Source organism: Globicephala melas, chromosome 10 (genome assembly GCF_963455315.2).
Source record: "Globicephala melas chromosome 10, mGloMel1.2, whole genome shotgun sequence".
In the NCBI taxonomy this organism is placed as follows: Eukaryota; Metazoa; Chordata; class Mammalia; order Artiodactyla; family Delphinidae; genus Globicephala; species Globicephala melas.
Genome location: NC_083323.1, coordinates 26154696 through 26166771, shown reverse-complemented (window position 1 = coordinate 26166771; position 12076 = coordinate 26154696). Strand labels below are relative to the sequence as shown.

At 42.5% G+C, this 12076-nt stretch overlaps 1 protein-coding gene across 3 annotated transcripts in view; it reads left to right on the top strand.

Annotated features, from left to right (window-relative positions):
* The window catches only part of PLXNC1 (plexin C1), a 141821-nt gene that overhangs the window by 74830 nt on the left and 54915 nt on the right, over positions 1-12076 (top strand). For all 3 annotated transcript variants that reach the window (XM_030856388.2, XM_060306606.1, XM_060306605.1), the window contains exons 10-12: positions 4939-5078; positions 8469-8648; positions 11249-11336. In XM_030856388.2, coding sequence (XP_030712248.1) covers positions 4939-5078; positions 8469-8648; positions 11249-11336 — 408 coding nt within the window. The remainder of the gene's footprint in view (positions 1-4938; positions 5079-8468; positions 8649-11248; positions 11337-12076) is intronic.

Sequence of the window (12076 nt, the reverse complement as noted above, 5' to 3'; positions counted from 1 at the left end):
GATAGAAGTCAGTCTGGAAGGGACTTCTTCTCTTGGCATTAGGCTGGCACAGCCTGCCCCATCCATGGCCTGGGCAGGCTGTCAGGGGGATGCGTTAGCATTGAAGCCCTTGGGACGAGGGGGGTGGGCTGGGGCACAGTCAGAGTGAAGGAGTTGGACCCAGGCAAGGCTGGCATCTTTTCCAAGACGGGGAGAGCAGAAGAGCCTTCAGATGGGAAACTGAGGCCTTCAGGAGAGGGGAGTGGCAAGTGTCTCACGGTGAAGTTGCAACTCAGCAAGGGGGTGGGGTTTGAGTGGTGGGGTCTCTGCTAGAGGGGAGACGCTACCCTCCCTGGTCACAGAGTCCTGGGCACCCCGTCCGGGTCTCAGGAGTCCCATTCGGGAAGTTCAGTGACGAAGAGTAACTACTTTATAAACTGGCCTCGGCAGCCTCGCCTTCAAGTCCCCCAGGTCACAGAAGCAAGCCTTAATCTCTCTGCACGGGGCCTTGGTCTGTCACCTTCTTATCTCCAGGTCCATCTCAGTTGGCATTCTAACTCTTGACAATTCCTGGACCAAGTTACATTCCAGTCTCCCAAGGACCTGTCCCCGGGGCCCCCACCAAGGGGCATTCACCTGGGGGCCGAGCCGCGGATGGACACAACCTTTTCGTTCTATTTAGCGCTTTCATTTTTCCTCGGCGGGATTGTATTTTGCTGTTTTCTTTCCACGTCTCACCTCCTTTTACACTTTACCATCTCCACTGCTGGTTACCACTCTTCTCAATTTATACATTTCATTAATATATTACTTCCGTCCTTTTCGGTCATTAATAAAGATGTTAAATAATTCTGAACCGAATACCCCTGTAGGGCCCTACAGGACACTTTCCTTTAATTAGTTGTGCTACCTTTCATCTCTCTAATGTCCTTTGGTTTCAGATTTCCAGCTGGTTTTGGATTCATGTGACTTTTTATCCGGTCCCGTTTGAACTAATTTCGCAAGTGAAAATCTGAGAGATGTTTTACTGAGTGTTGATTCAGGTCCGGGGCTATAGAGAGCTTTGCTATATTCAGATTTTTTTTTTTAAGAAACAGAATACGAGAGTACAATTTGGTCTTAATAAACTGAGCCTTCCTAATGTACCTCTTTCCGAGATACGTTCTTTTCAATCATCGTGGTAGGTTCTCCATTAATGTCATGGTAATTTGAATTGTGTTGACGTCAGACTTCACAAAAAGTGCTCTTGCTGTCAGGAGTAATCCTCTTAGACCTTTCCAAAGATAACTAGTTCTTAGTGGTTGTGCTATTTCCAGTGTCTTATAATGACTTTGTTTTTTAAAAATAAATAAAAATAACTGGCTATTCTGTAATTACCTAGTTAGCCAGTTTCTAATGTGCTTTTTTATACCAAACAGGGAGTGATTTAAACTTGTGAGCAACCAGAGCTCATAGTATTTTATGAAATAATTTTAAATTGTGCAGCCGTTTAAAAATAACTCTTAAGTCTTTAAAATGTAACTGACAGGAAGTGGACTATTCTGAGGTTAATTGCTGGGCAACCCAGGGCGATAAGGGTTACAGCCAATGGTATTTTGATTTGATAAATAAATGGAAATCCTTGGACATAGGATGAGGGAGGAATTTCACTGTAGGGCTGTAAGGAATTATCTCTTTGCATCAAGCTGGATTATGTTTTTAAATTAACCCCTTGTATGTGTCAGTTTATGGGACCTGCTACTTCATTTCGGGTTGTGAATTAATTTTTGATTAAAATACAGAAATAGATCTAAAATGTTGAGTGTGTGGAGAGATCATTCTTGGCCTTTTGTCTGTAATAGATTTTTAAAGGATATTTATCAGTAAAAATAGAAAATGTTTTATTTCTAAGACTTGTTGTAGCCAGGTAGTACAGCCATATAAGAACCCTGTTTTTTTTTTTCTCCTTGTATACCTGTGCTGTTTATTTAGTGAGATCCCCTTGGTACCTCTTTACTGCACTTATTAAGATTAAAAGGGGTTCTCCAAGCAAGCAAAGGACAACTAATCTGACCCTCTTTGCAAGCAGACAAGAAGCATCTGCTTTCATGAGATAGGCCAGGGCTGGATCCCATCCTAGACAGCCAGTGGAAACTTCTCGAAACAATAAGGTTTTAAAACCAAATCCTTTTGAAGTAGCTGTCTCTACCCAAGAGGAAATAAAAAGTTAATGAGGCGTGGGGCTTCCCTGGTGGTGCAGTGGTTAGGAATCCGCCTGCCAATGCAGGGGACACAGGTTAGAGCCCTGGTCCGGGAAGATCCCACATGCCGCGGAGCAACTAAGCCCGTGTACCACAACTACTGAGCCTGGGCTCTAGAGCCTGCGAGCCACAACTACTGAGCCCACGTGCCACAACTACTGAAGCCCATGAGCCTAGAGCCCGTGCTCCGCAATAAGAAGCCACTGCAGTTAGGAGCCCGTGCACCTCAACAAAGAGTAGCCCCCGCTCGCTGCAACTAGAGAAAGCCCACGTGCAGCAACAAAGACCCAACACAGCCAAAAATAAATAAATTAAATAAATAAATTTATTTTTAAAAAGTTAATGAGATGACGTGGCGGGTCCTCTGATGGTATTTGTAGAGCTGTTTAAGGAGCAAAATATAATCCCCTTTAGAAAATCTGTTTTAGGTTAGTTGTAAGGCTCTCTTTAGCCTCTCATGAGAGCGAAGAAGTAGCATTTACTGGGCGTGTTTGAAATTTTGCGTGAGCAGACATCAGCAGTCTAAGAAGTGAGAAGGGCTATCTTCAAAGAAACCTGAGAATCATAGCTGACTTGGATATAAATGTGAGTCTGCACTGAGGTTTAACATAAAGCCTCTTGCCTCCCTAAGAAGACAGTGGATCCTCTAGTACAGGGGTTGGCAAGATTTTTTTCTTCAAAGAGCCAGACAGTTAATATTTTAGGCTTTGCAAACCACATGATCTCTGTCGCAGAGACTCAGCTCTGCCGTTGTAGTACAAAAGCAGTGACAGACAGTGCATAAATGACGGGCGTGGCTCTGTTCCAAAAAAACTTTATTTATGGACACTGAAATTTGAATTTCATGTGTTTACACATGTCATGGAATATTATTCTTCTTTTGACAGTTTTTTCATAGGCTGTACAAGAACGAGCAACGGACTGAATTTGATTTGCTCCAGGCAAATCCAGGAGTTTGCCCACCCCTGATCTAGTGCACACAGAGGTTATGTGTCCTCCACAACACCTAGCGCTGTCCTAGGGATCCTGTAGGTGTTTAACAAATACCTGTTCACTTAGCTGTCATCATGTCAGAGCAAAGAGTAAGCCTTTTGCTATCCAACACACACTTGGCATTTGCAAGGGATTTATCTTGAAGTCTTCGCTAATCCCCCCCATTCCAAGTACCACTCTTGCAGATAATTTCCCCCATAAAATGCAGTCAACTCTAACAGCATAATTAAAGTGACCCTTTCGGGCCCTTCGTGATTCTATAAATACGGGGCTCAAGTCCTTTACTAAAGTGATTAAAATAAATTCTGCCACCGAAATCAATTCTCTGTCGTATTACATCATTACTGTGATGACATAAACAATGAATTTACCTCAATCTGCAGAACCGATCCATAGTGATAATGAGTGATGGTGACTGCTTTACCATATAGCACCTGGGTTTCTCAAGGAACAGAATGATAAAACATCCTTTCAGCAGGATGGGCAGCCCCAGCAGTGCAGCAAGTCCGTCGTGATGAGCATTATACATACAAAGGAGCAAAGGACCCTGGGCTGCTTGAAGAAGCAGGTGGTAGGCAGGTGCTGGATGGGACTAAAGCTCCCCCAGTGCCTTAAGTGGCTTCCTCCTAGACGTTATCCTCTAAGTGGATACACTCTGTGTTTATGATTTAAGCCAAATTTCACATGATTAAGCATCTCTGAACCTGGGGGTGGTTTTCAAATATCAAGAGTGCGAGTATGAAAATTCACTCATGCTAAAGATCTGCTGAGCTTTCTATTGGCTAGAATCTTAGAATCTTGTCCTGTTTGGTCCATATTGTAGAAGAACATAGACTTTCTGGAAATGGTCTACAAAACAACTACTAAATGATCAGAAAGACAGTGGCATCTGTAGAGGAAAGTGAAAGAAATCAGGATTGTTTTGTCTTTGAAAGGGAAAATGATTCTTGCCATCAAATAGAGGGCTTTTTTAAAAAGGAGAATTTGATTAAACGTTGCAAATAGAGAAGTAAGGTGCATAATCTACGTGAGATGGGGCCCCAGTTGCGAGGGATTCCAAGGGAGACTTTCTTGATAAAGAAAGGCCTGATAAAGCTTGTAATGGGTATCAAAGAGAAGATGGTATCTGCAAACCAGAGAATGGAAATGGTTGGCCCCAGTGGTTTAGGCATGCAACTACTTGATATTAGGTGACTTAGTTGATTTCTTGAGATTTTTTTTTTCGCTGCAGTATACTCCTTGATTCAAATAGCCTACTGAAACAAACAAAAACTAGGAACTGCTTTCTTGGGAATTAAATTTATCCAGAATGACATTTATTCCAACTTAGTGATGAGTCTGGTGCTGACTTACAGTCAGTGGACTGCTCGTCTTTTCCTTCATTTTGCTATGTTGCGAGCCTGCAGAGGCTGGAAGGCAGCGAGCATTTTTGAGACTCTAGTGATAGCTCACTCTTCAGACAGAATGTCAGACTCTTCAACTGTATTTTCAACTGTCTCGTGAGACAAAGACTAATTGGTTTGACCTCATGCTGTCGCATGTTGAGAGACATGAGTCTTCAGCCCTCTCCCTGAATTCACTGATTTCATTAAACACTGTCTGCTTGTGTTTGCAAAATGTTGTAATTTCCCAGTGATTTCTTCGAACTGCAGCACATAAACAGATTTTTTCAAACAGTGCCATTTCTTAGCTTTGATCTTGTGTTTGAATCTTTTCCTTCCAATAGGTCTTCTACATTAAGTCCATTGAGCCACAGAAAATATCAACCTTAGGGAAAAGTAATGTGATCGTCACGGGAGCAAACTTTACCCAGGCATCGAATATCACAATGATCCTGAAAGGAACCAGTACTTGTGATAAGGATGTGTGAGTTGAAATATGAGTAATTTATTCTTCGTAAAGTAGTGAAAAGCTAAAACATCAAAGGAATAGCACTGTGATTAGAATCTTTATATAGTTAATTTATTTCCATGTGCCAATTTGAGCCAATTAGTCTGCATATTTGATATAACATAATTTCAATAAGTGAAATAATTTAAGCACCACATTTAAAGTTAATTGTGGGAGAATCTGTCCCATGTTACGCCCAAAATCTCAGTATACAATAATTCCAGGATGTTGCCTCTTGGGGTCTTGTTTTGTTTTCATGGACAAAATCAAGTGATTTGAGTAGCAAACATCATTTTGAAGATGATCCACTTAGAAAAATAGTTGAGCACTTTGGAATTTTACAGGAAAATAGGACCACACTTTCAATGTATTACAGTTGAAAAAAGGAAATTTTCTGATCCATTGTATTCTTTTTATTTTTTATTTATTTATTTATTTTTAATTTTTTTGCGGTACGCGGGCCTCTCAACAACTGTTGTGGCCTCTCCCGTTGTGGAGCACAGGCTCCGGACGCGCAGGCTCAGCAGCCATGGCTCACGGGCCCAGCCGCTCCACGGCATGTGGGATCTTCCTGGACCGGGGCACGAACCCGCGTCCCCTGCATCGGCAGGCGGACTCTCAACCACTGTGCCACCAGGGAAGCCCCCATTGTATTCTTTTTGGGCTTCTCTTTATTGGATTGGTTTCAGGCTCGAATAATAACTCAGTGGAACATACATTAATTTAAAAAAGAAGAAGGAAAACAAAACACCCCAACACAAATATCTGGTCAGTGTACCATTTGAACATCATTATTTCTATGATCTGTTTCCCCTAACACATCCTTTCAATGAAGCTTTGAGAGAAGAAAATCTCAGTATTTCACTAACACTCTTGTGCAAATGCTACCCCACAAAAAGAGAGAAAATAATAATAACATAATAGGGCTTCCCTGGTAGATAATAATAGATAATTTGAGTTTTCTGCTTGTTAGTGTTTATAATTGTGAGCTAAATTGAAGTAAAAGATGTTGCAGTCTACGTGAAGTGTAATACTGACTTTGTTCTCATCGTGGGAACGCGCTGAAGACAGTCCACTGAAGCGTGGTGTTTTGGGTCTTAACTACTGGAACAGATTTGTACAGTGTTTGAATCTGCCACACTTATGTACTGAGTTTTCTGTTTTAATTCATTTGCTGCATTTAACTGCCACCCCCTTCCCCTCCTAGCAGTAAATTTGGGATGTCTGTCATTTTGATGGAAAAAGCTGCTCACTGGGGGCTCTGCTCTGTTCTGCTATTTACCAGAATTATCAAGCACACATTAGTGGCTGTATCTATGCGACCCAGGTATTTTTGTACCATTTATCCTGGCTAAATAACCCCCTGCAAAAATCTTTCATTTTGTGTAGCAAAATCTGTGAAGTTAGACACCTGTGTGTTCACTGAAAGGCAATCAAATTCACTGGAAAATAAGTCGTTTTTCCTAGCATTACCGTGTTTCTGACTGTTTATGCTCTCATTCCAATTCCGAATGTGTCTTGAGATACAGCAGTTATTAAATTAAATGACTAAGAGAGACCTTTCTGCATGTAGCATTTCAGTAACCACATCTGTGTGGTGAACCCAAGTTCATGAGCAGTAAACATAACACCCAGTTAATCCTATATCTGAGTTCATGCCATAATCCTAAAACTCTTTTATTATGGTATTTTTTAATGCCTAATTACTCTGAAGAGAAAAATATAAGGATAGTAGTGGAAGGACCCATATTTCTGCCTCCTTCAAAAATTGATAAATAAGTGTGAATATTAATGATCAGCCATTTTACAATGAACTTCCTAGAGCTTTGCTCTGAATATAAAATCTTAGAATGTAAATTTGAGGTGGTGCAAGTACAAACCGACTCAAATTTTTTTGAATTTGCCTTATTGTTAGAATCTGTTATTGCTACTTAAAGGCTATGTGCATTAAAGTAGATAAACATGCACGTAGCCTTTAAGTAATAATAATAGATTCTCACGTGGCATAATTATACTGAGCATTATTCAGACAGAACCCCATCTTCATGACTTGCGCTTTAGAGGCTCATTGTAGATGGGATGTACAGAGGAAGCGGCAGGTTACAGAGGGAATGTTGTAGAAGGCTTTGTTTTGACTGCTGAAAGGTGTTGAGGGCACACTCTGCAGATTTCAAGAGCACCTAGGACAGTCCCAGCTAAATTCCAGTCTGGAGCTCCTCGGGAGGCAGCTTGGTTCTGATGCTGATTGATTCTGAGACCCCTGGGCTCTTGGCATGGACTTTAGGACTTGAGTTTTGCGCCCTCTGCTCTTCGAACAGCAGAATCCCCATCTCTGCCTGGGGTTGGGTTCTACCACACCCCTGCCCCGGTGCTTGACTGGGACTTCTCTTTTTTCAAGCTTTTCATCATGGAAATTTCCAATCATACACAAGAGAAAAGAGTGTAACGAACCTCTCTGTACCCTTCCTCCAGCTTCAAAACTTAACATTCTGCCAATTTTGTTTCATCTGTCTCCTCCGCATTTTTGGAAGTGAAGGAAGGATGGCGGCTGGAGTTTTTAAACGCATGTCCCAGGACTTCCCTGGTGGCGCAGTGGTTAAGAATCCACCTGCCAATGCAGGGGACACCGGTTTGAGCCCTGGTCCGGGAAGATCCCACATGCCGCGGAGCAACTAAGCCCGTGCGCCACAACTACTGAGCCTACACTCTACAGCCCACGAGCCACAACTACTGAGCCCGCGTGCCACAACTATTAAAGCCCGCACGCCTAGAGCCCATGCTCCGCAATAAGAGAAGCCACCGCAATGAGAAGTCCGCGCACTGCAATGAAGAGTAGCCCCCGCTCGCCGCAGCTAGAGAAAGCCCATGCGCAGCGATGAAGACCCAATGCAGCCAAAAATAAATAACTAAATTTTTAAAAATTAAAAAAAAAAAAAGTAAAAGCATATCCCAGGATATCTCACCATATCCTTTCACTCATAAGTACAATACTTCAGTATATATGTCTAACATATAGCCTTAGCATACTCAACAAAATTAATGACAGTTCCTTAGTATACTTTAATACCTAGTCCACGTTCCACTTCCTATTAGGGCTTCTTAAAGGCAAGGGTTACGTTTCCTTCTTTCCCCACTTCTAAGGGAAATGCAAATAAAAACATAAAAATGCAAAAAAGAAAGAGGAACCCAGCCCCCAGAGAATACCCATACTGAGTAAGTGGACCCTGATTAATCGGCAGTTGCCTGCGGCTGTTCCGATAGTTTGGGAGCTGTTGTAGTTCAAGTGAAATTCATATCCTGTCCCCTTGGGTAATCAATTGCGCTAAGGTCCGTGTCATTGAAGAGTTCTTTTCTACCCCTTTCTAGGATACAGGTTAGCCACGTGCTAAATGACACCCATATGAAATTCTCTCTTCCATCAAGCCGAAAAGAAATGAAGGATGTGTGTATCCAGTTCGACGGCGGGAGCTGTTCTTCGGCGGGATACTTGTCTTATATCGCTCTGCCCCTCTGTTCCCTCATATATCCTGCTACCACCTGGATCAGGTACTTTCTAGAGCATATTTTTCTCTTGTTGTGGTTAACAAGGTCATATGCATAAAGATCATGGATTTCACGCAAATAAATATAGAAATAATTGTCATATCTAAATTCTCCTCACAGAATTTCCTCTGTAGGATTTATTCTTAGGAAACAAAGGTATACCTGATAAGCAGCTTGCTTTCCGTTGTCACAGTAAACACTATGAGTACATCTTGTTTTACTCTTAGCTGTGGCTGCTGGGAAACTCACAGCTAAAATGTTTGCTCAGACTCTGGTTTATGTTCAGATCGTATTAAACCTTATGCATTTGAAAATTTTTGTTCAATTGTAGTAACTAAACCTAGGTTTCTGTTACAAATACATAACCCTCTTCATTACATTTCATTCCTGCCCATGACACAAAGCTGCTTCTTTCTTACATCTTTCAATTTATAACCTTTAGAGTAAGCTGTTTTGAATAATTTGAGGAAATATTGGGAGCTATCTAAATGCAAAGCAGTATCTACATTTCAAAGATGTGCCCTAAGTGAGAGATGGACATTCCAGAGAAACTCTTTTCAGGTGACTCTTACATTAAGAAAAAAAAAAAACACTCCCCCTTAGCTGAATTTAAATTCACATTCAGATTTTAGAATATAACCCTAAAGATAGTTTCTCCTCCTAACACAGCATGAAGCTAACTTTCAAAGTACTGTCTAGGTGAAACTACAGATGCAGCTTTGTTTTAAAAAAAAAAAAAAGAAAAAGAAGAAAATCACTTCTGATGTTCCTATTTAAGATGAAGTGAGCGGTGGATGTATTAGGCTGCTAGGGCTGCCATAACAAAGAGCCACAGACTGGGTGGCTAAATCACACAAATGTATTGCATCACATTTCTGGAAGCTAGAAGTCCAAGATCAAGGCGCTTTCAGGGTTGATTTATTCTGAGGCCTCTCTCCTAGGCTGGTAGAGGGCCATCCTCTGTCTGTGCCTTCACAATGGTCCTCCCTCTGTGCTTGCCTGTGTCCTAATCTTTTTTTATAAGGACACCTGTCGTGTTGCATTAGGGCACACCCTAATGACCTCATTTAACCTTAATTACCTCTTTCAGGGTCCTATCTCCAAATATAGTCACATGCTGAGGTACTGGGTGTTGGGACTTCGATTCTGCCTGTAATAGTGGCATGAGGAAAGCTGAAATGTCCAAACCAATGCTCCAGCATGGCACTCTCTGCCGTGGGTCTCAATCCTTCCTATAAATAAAAGCAAACATCGATGCGGCACTCCCCACATGCCTGGTGTGTTGGATCTGTTGACTCAGAAATCCTCACAAGCCTAAGGGGTCCGCTATGAGTAGCCCTTTTTGCCAATGAGGAAACTGAGGTGGGGAGCATTCAGACAACTTGCAGGTTCGGGGCAGTCTGGCCCAGGGTGCTGTGCTCTGAGCCACCAGTGTTCTCCTTTGTTGTAAAATAAGAGGATTCTTTGTTGTGGCCTCTCCTGTTGCGGAGCACAGGCTCCGGCCGCGCAGGCTCAGCGGCCATGGCTCACGGGCCCAGCCGCTCCGCGGCATGTGGGATCCTCCCCGACTGGGGCACAAACCCGCGTCCCCTGCATCGGCAGGCGGACTCTCAACCACTGCGCCACCAGGGAAGCCCAACATGAGGATTCTTAATGTCCAGTCAGTCACCTGTGACATTCTGAGCCCGTGTCTCTTGGCAGAACATGGCTCTGCAGTCTGACCGGTGGTGGAGCACACCTGGCCTGGTTTTCTAGTAATGGTGACAGGCTGGCACGAGGCCAGCTCAGCTCTTCCCCCTTGTGGCTGGAAGGTTCAGGGCTTAATGTCGTCCCTCTGCCCTACACAAATTGGCCTGCTCGTGCCCACCTCCTGGTCTTGTCATCATGGGCTCGGCTGGCCGATGGAGCTGACCTATCCAGGCTCCTGTCCCCTGGAATGAGCGTCTTAGTGACCTATGTGAACGGGAAAGGGTGGCCAGAGCTGTGGACAGCTGTTTATTTCACATCTAATGACCACTTTGCTTAAATGCAATTATGTGCTAAGAATATGTGAAATTATTTGGCTTAGTTTCAGAGAGATAGGACATAAATGTTACTTATGTGGTTTACCAATAGGAATTTAGACTTATAATGTCATTTATAATTTTACCTTGTCCAAAGTATTCCCTGTCTCCCTACATAAAATATAATCGGTAGGTTGGGAGTTTGATTTTGAAAGCTGTTAGATTGAAGTCTTCATATAGATTAAACAGTAATCAAACAAAATTCTATTTAGTGAAATCTTTTCAAGGTACAGCTGATGATCTAATTATATGTGGAAACATGACACAGCAAAACTCAAAATTCTATACAAGAATTTGGACATTTTCTTAGAATTAAAACAGGATCCAACCTGAATTTTTATATTTATGTATCTTAAAAACTGTCAGTATCATGAAAAGACTTTTTAAGCTGTCGTGCGTTTGAAATTAGAATTTATTAATTTGCTCTCAAACATAACTGAGTTTAATATTGAGTACGAATAAATGGATGGTTTTATTCATAAATGCAAAATGCCTGTGTGTTTATCTATGAAACTCCTCTCATTGCTTTTTGCCTTGCAGTGGTGGTCAAAATATAACCATCATGGGTCGAAATTTTGATGTAATTGACAACTTAATCATTTCACACGAGCTAAAAGGAAACATAAATGTAAGTCTTCAGCTGCTTTGTAATAATAGTTATTTTCAAGGATGATTTTGTTTTCATCTCACTCAGATATGTGGGGGTATATTTTTTGTTCCTGTGCCTTTGTGCTGTCATAAGCTTTTACCTGTTGCATGATCTATAATAAATACCATCTGTACTATAATGGAAATAATAAGACCTCAGACTTGGAGTTGAGAGTTTCGAGGTGTGGCACAGAGGGAAGAGAGGTGATACGACAAGACCTGCCATCTCCTCCCTGTGTAACAGGTCACCTTGATGAGACAGTGTTTGTGAATACGTGTGAGAATGCCTTGTGAGTGGCTGAGGTGTGATGGAAGGAAGAGCATTCCTGTGGAGAGTAGGTGGTAGTGGTCCCACCACACAGAGCACGCTGTGGTTCAGAGGTGAGGTGACCTGTGGAAGTCCCAGAGATGCTGTCAAGTGCTTCTCCTTCTCTTGCCCTTGTCTCTTTGACCTGGTTTGGTGCCTTCCTTCTGACCTCACCTCCTCTTGCCTTTCCTGTCCCCGCACAGGGGTCTGGCCCTCAGCCCCACTTAGTTCTTAGCCCAACACGATTCACACACGGGCCTCGTTGTGGGAAATGATGAACTTCAGAGACAAGTTGGGGCCTCTGAGTGCACTTCTAGGCTCTTCTCGAAGGCTCTCCCCATTCTCTCTTCCCCTTTCTGTCCCTCCTTCATGAGAGATGTGAAGATAACAGCCTCTCTGAGACCCAGCCGGAC